Below are 12,334 nucleotides of genomic sequence, written 5' to 3'. Positions count from 1 at the left end.
GCCTTGGACCCTCGTATAATATCAATGCCCTGGGAGGAAAGTGTCGTCGTAGAACCATTCTTGATGCATCCCCTCCCCGAGCAAAGCCTCTAGCACCGACTTTATTCTTAATAATAGTGACTATTCAAAACGCATGCCACGTTTCAGCCGGACTGGGAGTTTGCTGTCCATCCTGTCGTCGTCGCCGCCGTCGACATCGACGACGACTTCGACTTCCACCATGTGTCGGCGACAAGATGCACCAGCACACTATCTCACGAGAGCAAGGCTGCAGACTTTCCTTGAGCGAAAGTTCCCTACCCATCCAGGCCGCAACTTCCATATTCGGGTAAGAGGCGATGGAAACTGGCTGCGAATCCTGCTGACGCCCGGTCTTGGTCCAGCTGTACGAAGATGTCTGGTCGTTCGACGCGCCTGAAGAAGTGACAGAGGTATATCCGTACCCTCGTGGCCTATCAAGCATTTTCTTACACTAACATGGAACAGGAAGAGCTCGAGTGAGTGCGCACTGCCTGATCGACCATGAGGGGGCTGTGATGGTGGCTGAGAATGGACTGACCGTCTCACAGGGCGATTTCCGAGTGAGCCAGGCCCTACACAAAGAGCAGTCTAGTGAAAGGCTGAGACTCGGCGGCAAATCAAGGAGAGCGCTAATTTTCTAGATCCAATCATTGTCTGTTTTGATTTTTTTTGTCCTGTTTGTTCGTCCATAGCGCCTTCGCCATGCGGGCTCTTTCGGTGTCAGCGTCGCACTCCATAATCAGACTGGAATAAACCCAAGGCGTACTCGCCTCCTCTCTTCCTCCTTTCAGTAAAGAGTATAATAAGAGCCAAACACCTTCTAGACCTTTGTATCGATCTTAGTCTGACGATTCGAAAAGGGTAAGCATGGAGCTCGATACAATGACGCGACCGTATGCGCCCACGTCAGAGGGGTCCCCGTACACTTGGCCGAGGTCGGAATTCCTCGATTTGTACTCCACCATCCCCTATGCAGAGGATTACCGAGATCGTGCAGAGGCAAGAAGATGTTTCACCACGAGCGAGTCGCTATGCAAGGTGACTTGGACGGATGTTGATGGGAGCGACCTGGGTAGGTGCCAAGGTGGTAATTCCGCCGACGAAAACGGAACTGTTGCTGATAGTGGGAAGTGACCGAGAAAACGCTGAGCTCGCTGGAGCAGCTTCGTAGCCATCGGGCTCTCCAAGGGACTCAAAGTGGTTATTTGAGGATTCTGTAGGTGGCCTCGCTCGAGCTGGAGGGCAGCAAGCTAACTGTCCAGATCCATCAACCAGCGCAATTCCTGGAGGCCACTCAATGTGACTCGAGACGTCTTTGAGGAAGTCGTCGATATCATTGACGCCTCGTCAGACTTGCTGGAGTTGCCCTTGTCTTTCTTCCAAAAGAGCGTTGCGGTTGAGGAAGGCTTCACCAGCGCCCCTATTCTCAAGGTCGGGACCGAGTCGATCGGTAGGTGATTTCCAGATACAAAGAAAGCGCCAGCTCTAATCCTTACAAGAAATCATTTACATCATCAAATACGCCTTTGAAAAACCACTAGATGAGAAGGGAAAAGATCCCTGGGTGCTACGGCAGACAGGGGTGTACCACAAATACGAGTTCGCGACCAAAAACAGCACCTGGCTCTTCTTCAACCCAACCACCGAATGTCGATTCCAAGATCGTCTGAAGCGCTACCTTCTATCCCCGGCCGAGCGCGCCGCATTGAGACGAAATCCCCTCCTCATTCACAGCATCCTTTTCGGGACGTTCTTTGCGGCGTGGCGAGATTACTTGAAGCACCTGGAGGGTCGGATGCTGCCCATTGTAGGTTTCTCTTTTAGTCGCGCCGAATTGGCGACTTCGGCAATCGCTAACGATAATAAAGGCCAATACCACGGTGGCAGCTGAAATCGACAAGCCGTTGCGGGTAAACCACGAGTCATTGACGGCGGTCCGCAGCACAGAGAATCGATGTTTGGCCCTGCAGCCGATATTCCAGTCCCTGGGCAAAACTTTCGAGGTACTGCACCAAGCCAACGCCGCTCTCGCGGATCGCGGTGCGACCGAGGAATATGACTTGCAGATGATGAAGCAGCTCCTCAACAACTATTCTTCCACAGTAAATTCATACGGTCAGGCGGCATGGTCACTGCAGAGTCGCACTTCACGGATCGCGGCACATATTACCGACACGCTGTCGTTCAAAGATGCATATATTTCAAAGCGGCAGACCGAGTTCATGCTGCGGGACTCAACCACTGTCCGAGTAATAACAGTCGTAACGCTGGTATACCTCCCGGCTACCTTCATGGCGGTAAGTGAGGCGAATTGCCAAGTTAGTCACTCGCTGATTTATCTAGACCCTCCTCGGAATGAACTCATTCTTTGAGATGGACGAGAGTCGAAACATCGTTGTGTCCCCGCAGTTTTGGATCTACATCGTCTGCTCGGTACCACTCACAGCGGCAACGCTGTGCTACTGGTGGTACTTCCAGAAGGCTAAGCAGCGGACGGAGCGATCCACTACCGAGGCATTGATGGTGTAATTTCGATTTTGGGACGGGATTCTGGTTTGCATAGCGACACGAAATGTGGAGATGGAGTTCGGTCGGTTGCGTCGGCTTTTCAGCTTTCCGGTAGTATGAGCTTGGTTTTCACTGTAGCAGCGAGTCGAGACGATGTCAATCATCTTTCAGCGGCGATACCCATCTCAAGAAACGACCCAGAAGAACTAGCAATCAGGAGTTTCAGCTGGTGATCCGCGTCTCTTGTTACCACGGCATGATCTAGAGCAGGTTCGTAGGATAAGCGGTTGATCTTTGCGATCCCAATGAAATTGGCTCGGTCCAAGGCATGAAGGGGCAGTAAGTAGGCCCGCAGGCCATTATTCTTGCCAAGCAAGACAAGCGTTTGCCCGTCATCACAGACAGACATACTATCGACATCGATATTTAGCCGTCGATCATTGTATGTCCGCTTCGCCAGGTTGACGTGCAGGATTCGACGGTGGTCGGAGACCATGGCTAGACAAGGCTCGGCCGCTTTCGTCACGAATAAACAGCACGTAGTGAAAAGATTTCGAAAAGCCCAAGGTGTCTAAAAGTTGAGTTAGTGTGAGAAACAAACCTTTGGGCGCTCTCTTACCTCGATGGAGACCGAGAAATCTTTGTAGCACCTTCCACTATATGTTTCCCAAGCCCGGACTGAGAATCCGCGAGGGCCGTCTTGAGTGATCATCACTAGGAATTTTCCGTCCGGCGTAAAATCCAAAAATCGCACTTGCGCCGCAGAGCCAACCGCTACCTTGTCGAAGATCAGGTTCGCAGCCGTGGTGATTGACATTAAGGAGCTGTCAGAAACCGAGTTCGAGCGGCTGGTGCGGGGGATGGAGTACGTGTTTCTGTTCGACATCAGCGAATTTCCATGAATAACGTCAGATCAAGCCCACCCTTCGTTTGCAGTGTCCATCAAATGTTGAGTGTAAGCGAGGTAGATCCTACAATCGGCTTCGGAGCCTCTTGGCCTATCTGTCATAATGAATGCAGTGAAAGCTCCGTCAGAAGACATCGCCACTCGCTTAGCATGACCCATGTGGTCGTAGGAAACTTTCACTCCGGCTCCAACACGTGCGGAACTCGACGACATCTCGACATCGTATATGATACACTGCAGGGGTCAGAAGCAAGCTACGATGAGGATAATATGGCAGCGGTACCTGAAAGTTATCTCCGTCGAGACTGCTACAAATGGCGTTGGAGCTCACCGCGAAAGATTTGATGGCTCCATCGGGTATGCGGAGGGATTGCGGGGGCGGTACCTCAGACCGGCGCCCCAAAGCCGTCATTATCTCAGACACCGTCCATACCAAGATCTTCTGCGAGGAGAAGAACGCGAGGTAGTTGCCGTCTAGTGGAGCGAACCTGAACCCCAATCCGTTCGTCCCGAGATCATACTTGAAGCTCTGCAGCCTTGTCCCCGCTGACTCTGACGTTCGATGTCTCATTCGGGTGAGAAGCCGGTCCAGAAACGAGACGTGACCGACGTAATCTTGAGCTAAAGTCGGAGAGCGAGGAAGAGTGTCTTGGCTAAAGTTGCTGTGTATTCTCTTGAGAGCGAGTTCAACGTCTTTAGCGGATGCCCGTTGGCGCCGGATCGGATGCAAGACTCTGCTTTGCAGGTAGTCAAGCGACTCTCGGACCATTCGCGATTCTTTTTCGTCTCCCATTGCGCTCCGTCTAAGCTTATCAAACCAGTCGATCACCGCAGGTGCGACACGGGGTGTTGAGTTCCGGGGTTTGATGTAGAAATAGTCGCCCTCCTCGCGTTGGCCGCGCTTGAGCGTAAAATCGTTTACCCCCTGAGGGCCGTAGAGTATGTAGGTTACCACTAGCGAGAAGATGCAACCAAAGGACCAGACATCACTATGAGTCGTTACCTTATCGTTAGGCGTGGCGCACTCGGGCGGGAGGTAGATCCCCTCAACCCCGGGCGCAAGGCTCGAGTATTCCTGGTTCCTCACTCTGGTCAGACCAAAGTCGGTGATCTTCCATATTTCTTTCTCTGTATCAAAGGCATCGAAAACCAGCACGTTGCTTGGTTTCAAGTCAAGGTGCAGGCAAACCTTGCCTCCCGACCCTCCGTGGAGGAAGGCGAGGGCACCCGCCAGCGCGACGCCCCTTTTGAAAACGATGGCTTTCTGCTCCAATGTGATAGGAGTCTGTTGTTCGATAGCGGATTCTCCGCGGTATTTGCCGGTCAGATATTGCTGCAGATCGCAACTCGCCAAGGGAAAGAACAGGCTGTTGGTGTCGTGATGTTGCAGAATAGCGAGAACCATCACCAAGTGGTCGTGTTTTTGAGGTTGCTCCATGATTTCCTTCAAGGCGTCTAGTTCAATCGTAAAAGATTGGTGTCTTTTGAAATCCTTTCGCGCTACCGATGTCGGCTTGTCATTTGCGGTGCGGTCTCCGCTCAACCTAAGGTGCCGCCGTTCGATCTTAACTTTATAAACCTCGCCAAATGCGCCCCGGCCGATTCTCTCCTGTCTTTTATATGGCAATGGACATTGAGATCGATAGCCCTGGTAAACAACGTCTCCCTTCCGTCGTAATGTGACAGCACAGAATTGGAATTGGGTGTCGAAAAAGTCGTTGGCAAACCCAGGAAAGAAGGAATTGGCATCGGCGAGGGATATGGGAAGGTCGTTGTCGCTAAGCCTTGGGTGGTCATAAAAGACGTTATCGCACAATATTAGATTCGTGAACTGCCGCAGAATGTTGTTGTCGCCGGGGAGTCGGATGCGAAAGACGACGGCAAGGACCGTACTGAGGCCTCGCATGATTCGACGTATTAGGTCCGGCACAATATCGGTTTCTGCATCTTGTGGCGGGATCAACAATCGGGACAACTCTTGGAGGACTTCAAGGTTCAGGCGAAAGACATCGCTGGCAGTACCATTAGGATAGAACGGCCGGTCTTCGTAATTCCTCACACGCAATTTCAAAAGACGATCCGAGAGTTCTTCACATATCTGGTCTATTCGCTCCATTGCCGTCGTCACTTATGGGTATTGAGTGACTTGAAACGGACGAACGATTGGCTGGTATGGGGGAGGAGGTCGCGGCGGACAGGATTCATTCTTTCGAGTTTGGGAGAAGCTGCCAAAACTTGAGCTGAAGCGGGCGTTTTAGCAAAATACTGACAACATTTAGTGGCAGGGTAAATGACCTCGTTGTGAGTTGCTGTCATTCTTCAAATCGAGGATTCGACGCAGAGAAGAGTCGAAGTCTGGAGATAAGAGATCGCATCCGTTACCGACGTAGCGGCGACCGCTGGGCAATTTCACCTGCATGGCAGGCCAAACTCATTTGGACACGAGCGCGCCATGCGACAGCCAATGAGAGCAAGCATGGGGTCAAGTGTTCCACAGCGGCAAAGTGATGCGCATTTCCCCGGGTTCTTGTGATAGGCCGAGTGGATGGCCTTCGACGGTGCCTTCTCCCTTCGTGGCTGTGTTAGCGGTGGCTGAATACGGAGCTGAACGCGAGCTCGAGGCACGCGGCTCTCGGTCTACGAAGCTATCATCGCAGGATATTGAAAGAATCCATAATAGCCCCTGCCTTGCAGTATGACGGTGATATAAAGTAGCTCATTGTGGCAGGAAGATGATGGAAGTGGATGAGCTTCACGAGAAGTTGATGTTGTCGAAACCAAAGTTGTGTCCTCCAAGCAGCAGGAACGCCCCACGTGCCAGCCTATCACGTGATACTTTTGCCGTCAACACCAAGAGCTTCTACTCTGACCAGGCACAGGTACATTACCTCTGAATCCACTATACATTATACGGTGTCTCATCAAAGATGCCCATTGCGTTGAGCAAGAACTTGACAGAAGACTGGAGTCGTTTTAAATGTCATTATCCGTGTTTGAATCCATTCCCTTAGCACATTATATATTCTCGCGTCTTTTATCAGCTATCAAGAAGTGCGAAAGATTGAGGCGAGAACAGTCAACCTATAGGACAATACTGACCACACTCTCCGAGCCTTCTCTCATCCTCTGACCCGAGAAGCCTGTGGCTTGAGAGATACCCGGTTATGTTGATCTTAAAGACGCACAGCGGCACAATCCTCGATCAATTCCCCGCACTCGATCCGGTCGGCACTCGGATATCTTCATCTGGAGACCCCGCATCCCATGGCGATCATTAAAAACCACCACAATGACAAATAACCTGGTACACGGTCTGCGATATTCTCTGCGGTCCTCATAACCATGTCTGAGATACCAACTTTTCGCAATCTCTCCCTGGAACGACACGGCAATGTCTTCGTCATAACCATGCAGAAGCCGCCCGAGAATCGGCTGAATACTTGGTATTGCCAGGAAATCATTCGCGCATTTCGGACGGTCGAGAAGATACTCGGACCTGATAGTGAGGGTGCAGTCATCACGCGTGGAAGCGACGCAAAGTTCTGGTGTACGGGGCTTGAATTGAACGAGTCCGATACGAACCCCTTTGCGAACTCGGACGGATTCTACCCGGTAAGTATATCAGGATCTGTCGCTCGGATCATGGCTAACGTATCTTGCTGGGTCTAGCTGGTACATACCGTTCTCGATTTTCCCTTTCCCACAATCGCCCTCCTCACCGGGCACACCTTCGGCGGCGCGTGCCCCTTTGCCTTAGCGCACGACTATCGCATTATGAACTCCAAGCGAGGATTCTTCTCCATGCCGCCCGTGAACCTCGGCCTGCACTTCGATGGAATTGGCTCATTGCCCCGTCTCAAGCTGCGCTCGGATATCGCTGCCAAGATGCTTCTTGAGGCTCAACGATGGACGGGGAAGGAAGCGCTCAGGGACGGCATTGTGCATGCGGTTGCGGATCCGGAAGACATGCTCGATGCAGCGCTGGAGATGGGAAGGAAGTGGGCGCCGAAAGCGAAGATGGGGTATGTGCTTGGTCTTGAACGTTGGTCTGACGCTAATTATGTGGTCATAGGGTCTATGCGGCGTTACGAGCAGAGCTCTGGAGTGAAGCGATCGCCAAGTTTCAAAGAATCAGTTACGTCCATGGGCGGTTGACAAGTGTCCCAGCGAAGGCGAAGATATGACTGCGACTTCGCCATTTCCCTAATTTACGTCTGTTTTTCCAGCCAGCGGAAAATTCCAAGCATTCCCTCTATCTATTCCCAGAACAGAGGCTATATACATAAGCAAAGAATGCAATCTACAGTTTTGCCTTGTCCGGGAAAATCCAAATCTGCACTCCATTGAGCTTCCTCCACCCATTGGGAAAATATCTGGGCCCCAGCACCTTTTTCTGCACCTTTCCTGTCGCACCCTTCGGTATCTCCCCCTCCATCACTCTCAGCACGGTCGGCATTTTGTACCCTGCAAGCACGCCTCTAAGGTCGTTTCTCAAATTGTCGAGTTTGAGCCCACTAGGCCTCAATGGATCTTTCAGCGTAACAACCGCAGCAACCCGCTGCCCAAACTCCTCATCCTGAACACCAACGACCATGACTTCGGACACATAATCCAGCCCCAGAATCTCGCGCTCGATATCAAGTGCCGAGATCTTGTACCCACCACTTTTGATGATGTCGAGCGACGCGCGTCCTTGGATGAAGTAGTTCTCCCCAGACCTGGATGCAATGTCACCGGTTCTGAAATAACCTTCCTCATCGTGCGCATTAGCGGTCGCTTCCGAGTCATTCAGGTACTTCGAGAACATATTAGGTCCTTTAACTAGGACCTCTCCCTCATCTGATAATTTCAGATCAACGCCAGGTGAGACCCGCCCGACGCTATTTGCCGGACCTGAACCGTCAATATCGGCTTTGAGAACAGTGTGAAACTCGGTTCCCCCGTATCTCGTCAGAATCTGTCGGCCGTCGAGTATCCCCGTCCAGAAATCATGGATTGGTCGTGGGAGTGCAGAAGTCCCACATAAGAAAATCCTTACATTTCGTAACCCAGCAAAATAAGCTTCTTGCTCCTTTGCAGGCAGGGGGGAAATGTGTGTCTCGAAGTACCGCATTAGCCGCGTATAGATCGTCGGAACACCTGAGAAGACGGTTAACCTCTGGCAACCCTTGGCGTTTACATTGCTCTTCAAGCGCTCCCAGGTCCAAGCTGGATCAAAGCTCCCACTCCGGAACTCAATACAGCCACCCACCACCAGCAGCGGGAGAAATGTCACCCCTATCCCCGTGGCATGGTGGACTGGCAACATATGCAGGACCGTATCTGTTTGATTGAGGCGATAATGATCGGCCACGTCTTCGGCTGCGGAGGTGATGTAGCTTCTGCGCTGGACTGCGCCCTTTGGTGGACCGGTCGTCCCGCTCGTGAAGATGACCAGCGCGGCGTTGTTCATGTTTGGGACAGGATTCGACGAGATTGTCATCGCGCTCGCTGGAAGGGGCATTTCTTGCAACGATTCGGAGGCAATTATGTGTGGTAGGCGGGCTTTGCTCGGCTCCGAGCTTGTGATGGCATGGTTGACGCCCTCCGCCAAGGACTTTGAATCGTTTGAGGATATTATGGCAACGCATTGTGCGCGCTGAACAAGCAATTTTGCTTCTTGCACTGGGAGCGCCGGTGCTGGGCATCGAGGTCAGACACGACGTTTTCACCAATCCCGAACCCTAGGAAAGAGGACTTACTTATCGGCACAACGGCAGCTCGCAAGGCGAGTATTGCAATGAACCCAACGGCATACTCATATTCACCTAGCGCAATCAGCGCAATGAACACTTCATCGTCGTTGTGGAGCTTTTCCAACGTCCTTCGACTGAGAGTACCTCTCAGCACCCGCCGCAACGCTATCGCATCGATTAGAAGCTGGAAATATGTCTTCTCAAAGCCAGCATTGACATCCCTGATTGCAATCGTCGGCGGTCGGCGATTCGCAAAGCGGAGCAATTTCTCGAAAAAGGGCTGGTTTGGGAGGACTTTGTCGCCGTTGTGCGGGGGAACGGCGAGGGTTCTGTCACCACTCCTCGCATCCAAGATCATGACTCTCAATTGTTGAATCTAATGAACACAGCATTTCTGCAAGTATTCAAAGGGCAAAGGGACATATCTGATCCCGGAACCCCTTCTACCCCGCATGATCTTCGCCGAGTACCCCGGATTGAAAAGGCTGGGCAGCCCCGCCGGCTATCGGCGTTATGTATAAGCTTCCTCGGGTATGCCAAAGGTGGGGAAGATACACCAAAGGTATACTCTCATATTGATCTGGCATTGACGACAGTCGGAGAAGGTCAAGCACCGCGTTCCATACCTTGCATTCGAAATGCCCGACTTTACAGACTCCCTCACCTCAGCCGAACCCAGCGGCCCCTCTCTCCTCGCCGCCGAGCGTGCCCGCTCAACCCTCCCAATCGACGAACTGGCAAATCACCTGCTCGCAAAAGATAGCTTCTTACAACGCCAGTCCAAGGTCCTCCCAATCCTCGTCTCCGAGTCCCTCTTAAACAAGTCAACCCAAGCAAACCTCTCCCGACCCGAGCGCTTCAAGCTGGCTCTCGCACGCGGAAAACTCCTCCGCCGCCTCGCCGACAAACATGGCTGGACACCCGCCGAGCACGAAATGGCCGAGTACCTCGTCGACGACGTAAGTCCGTACATGCTGCACATGGGGATGTTCGTGACGACGATTAGAGAACAAGGCAGCGACGAACAGCGAGCGCAGTGGTTACCCAAGGTCGAGAAGTGGGAGATCATCGGCGCATATGCGCAGACGGAGCTCGGGCATGGGAGTAACGTGCGCGGTTTGGAGTGCCAGGCGAGATGGAATCCGAGCACCAAGGAGTTTGTCCTGCATAGTCCGACTCTCACGGCTAGTAAGTGGTGGAATGGGACTCTTGGACGAACGGCGAACTTTGCGGTCGTCGTTGCGCAGCTGATGCTTCCTGATCCGAAGACCCAGAGTCATGATAAGGATGAGACTAAGCACGTCTCGTACGGTCCACATCCGTTCCTGGTCCAGGTGCGCGACCTCAAGACACATCAGCCGCTTGAGGGAATCGTCATAGGCGACATCGGGCCGAAGTACGGGTATGCGACTATGGACAATGCCTATATGCTGTTCAACAACTTTAGGTGAGCCTCAGCCCCCTAGCCCCCTGAATCACAGTGTCAAGCTGACTAGACAGGATACCACACTCCGCCCTCCTCTCCCGCTACTCCTCCGTAGACCCAGAGACGGGGGCCTACACAAAACCCGCACAACCAACCGTCATCTACGGGACCCTAACATACATGCGCTCAAAAATAATCCAACACGCGCGACTCGTCCTCGCCCGCGCCGTAACAATCGCAGTCCGGTACACAACCATCCGACACCAATTCGCAGACCGCGACAGCCCGCCGCATACCAAAAGTCTAGAACTGCCTGTGCTCGACTACCCGACAGTCCAGATCCGGATCCTGCCGCTGCTCGCAATGACATTCGCACTCCACTATACGGGCCTTGCGATGCAGAGTATCTACAATGCCACACGGGAGCAGATCGAATCGGGCAGTTTTAGTTCACTCGCGTACATGCATAGTATGTCGTCTGGACTTAAGAGCCTTTGCACGACCCTGGCCGCAGACGGTATTGAGACCTGTCGACGAGCTCTGGGGGGGCATGGATACGGTGGTGGGAGTGGCCTTGTTCAGCTGAATGCGGATTATCTCTCCAAGGTTACGGTTGAGGGGGATAATTGGATGATTACGCAGCAGACGGCGGCTTATCTGATTAAGAAGATGGGGAGTGCCCTTGGCAAGTCGCGAGCAAAGGAGGGAGGGGAAGATGAGGTTGATGTGCAGTTTCGTACTTATCTTCCAACGACTCAAGGCAAAGAGGTTGGGAGAGGAGAGTATGACATCCTAGGCAGCGATTGGGATCTTGTCAGGGCGTTTCAGCATAGAGCTACTGTGCTGGTATGTACGCCGCTTAACAAACCATCCACCCTTTACAATGTACCTTTACTGATATGTTAGGCCTACGATGTCTACCAAGAACGCGTAGTAAGAAAGAAGGGATGGACGTCGCTGATGACCCAGTTCCATAAACTGAGCAAAGGTACGAAACCCTCAACGCAATACTCCTCCGCCACACACTAAACATCCTCGCAGCACAATCACAATCCATTCTGGTGACCCGATTCTACAACGCACTGAGATCAAACACCGACCTCTCCGACCTGACAAAAGAAGTACTATGGGACCTTTTCCGGCTCTTTGCCCTCTTCACCCTCGAAGGAGAGAAATACGAATGCACGTCTCCTCTTTCTGGCCCCAATGTCATCCATTGCAAGTCTCTAATAATTCTTTAGTCTTTACCCACGGTGCTGCCTCAAAACCCGATCTCAACGCTCTACCCGAGAAGATAAACGAACTGATGTCCCGGATCCGCCCTCACGCCGTGCGACTAGTTGATGCGTGGCAGATTCCGGATTACCTCTTAGACAGGTAAGCCCATAACGACTAACAAAAATAGAATAGAATTGGCTAAAATAGACATGTATAGCGCACTCGGTCGCTACGACGGCCGCGTCTACGAGGACCTCTTCCACCGCGCGCACCGACTTAACCCACTCAACAAGATCACTGTCAATCCGAATTACTGGCATGATGAGATCGTCAAGGGGGCAAGAGGAACGGTGGAGGACGTGAAGGGTATACTCTCGAAGCTCTAGGACCACCTGCGATGATTTGGGCGGAAAAATGAAATGCCCCTCACGGCGCAAGCATCAATTCTTGATCAGCGTGGCCATGGTCATGTCATAAACTCTACGTATCTTAATTCCTGTTGTAATCCTTGAGCAGTGA

General features: G+C 52.3%; 6 protein-coding genes across 6 annotated transcripts; 4 read left to right on the top strand and 2 right to left on the bottom strand.

Annotated features, from left to right (window-relative positions):
* Positions 1-220: 220 nt before the first annotated feature.
* BDW74DRAFT_178098 (uncharacterized protein) lies at positions 221-585 on the top strand (the record flags this gene model as incomplete). Its single annotated transcript, XM_073729118.1, has 4 exons — positions 221-328; positions 384-431; positions 487-497; positions 570-585. The coding sequence occupies 4 exons, from the start codon at positions 221-223 to the stop codon at positions 583-585; spliced, it is 183 nt and encodes a 60-aa protein (XP_073583815.1).
* A 318-nt stretch (positions 586-903) lies between these two features.
* BDW74DRAFT_167840 (uncharacterized protein) lies at positions 904-2,550 on the top strand (the record flags this gene model as incomplete). The annotated part of the gene is made up of 6 exons (XM_073726749.1): positions 904-1,093; positions 1,153-1,237; positions 1,284-1,471; positions 1,521-1,828; positions 1,890-2,318; positions 2,365-2,550. 6 exons carry the CDS (start codon positions 904-906, stop codon positions 2,548-2,550), a joined length of 1,386 nt encoding a protein of 461 aa, XP_073583814.1.
* Positions 2,542-5,752, bottom strand: BDW74DRAFT_18783 (uncharacterized protein). The gene is made up of 5 exons (XM_073731579.1): positions 5,732-5,752; positions 3,720-5,676; positions 3,453-3,670; positions 3,149-3,404; positions 2,542-3,100 (listed from the first exon to the last, which is right to left on the bottom strand). The coding sequence occupies exons 2-5, from the start codon at positions 5,550-5,552 to the stop codon at positions 2,690-2,692; spliced, it is 2,718 nt and encodes a 905-aa protein (XP_073583813.1). The 5' UTR covers positions 5,553-5,676; positions 5,732-5,752; the 3' UTR covers positions 2,542-2,689.
* Positions 5,753-6,197: 445 nt separating this feature from the next.
* Positions 6,198-7,785, top strand: BDW74DRAFT_152962 (enoyl-CoA hydratase/isomerase family protein). The gene is made up of 3 exons (XM_073724452.1): positions 6,198-7,048; positions 7,106-7,458; positions 7,509-7,785. The coding sequence occupies exons 1-3, from the start codon at positions 6,779-6,781 to the stop codon at positions 7,618-7,620; spliced, it is 735 nt and encodes a 244-aa protein (XP_073583812.1). The 5' UTR covers positions 6,198-6,778; the 3' UTR covers positions 7,621-7,785.
* BDW74DRAFT_185201 (uncharacterized protein) lies at positions 7,484-9,669 on the bottom strand. Its single transcript, XM_073730995.1, has 2 exons — positions 9,178-9,669; positions 7,484-9,115 (listed from the first exon to the last, which is right to left on the bottom strand). The coding sequence occupies exons 1-2, from the start codon at positions 9,527-9,529 to the stop codon at positions 7,737-7,739; spliced, it is 1,731 nt and encodes a 576-aa protein (XP_073583811.1). The 5' UTR covers positions 9,530-9,669; the 3' UTR covers positions 7,484-7,736.
* Positions 9,296-12,331, top strand: BDW74DRAFT_152959 (uncharacterized protein). Its single transcript, XM_073724451.1, has 6 exons — positions 9,296-10,618; positions 10,672-11,443; positions 11,504-11,585; positions 11,639-11,779; positions 11,839-11,974; positions 12,033-12,331. The coding sequence occupies exons 1-6, from the start codon at positions 9,810-9,812 to the stop codon at positions 12,199-12,201; spliced, it is 2,109 nt and encodes a 702-aa protein (XP_073583810.1). The 5' UTR covers positions 9,296-9,809; the 3' UTR covers positions 12,202-12,331.
* Positions 12,332-12,334: the final 3 nt, after the last annotated feature.

This window comes from Aspergillus multicolor, assembly GCF_047715735.1.
Source record: "Aspergillus multicolor strain CBS 133.54 unplaced genomic scaffold BDW74scaffold_12, whole genome shotgun sequence".
Lineage (NCBI taxonomy): Eukaryota > Fungi > Ascomycota > Eurotiomycetes > Eurotiales > Aspergillaceae > Aspergillus > Aspergillus multicolor.
The sequence above is the reverse complement of the archived record's forward strand: the minus strand, read 5'-3'. Positions and strand labels throughout refer to the sequence as shown.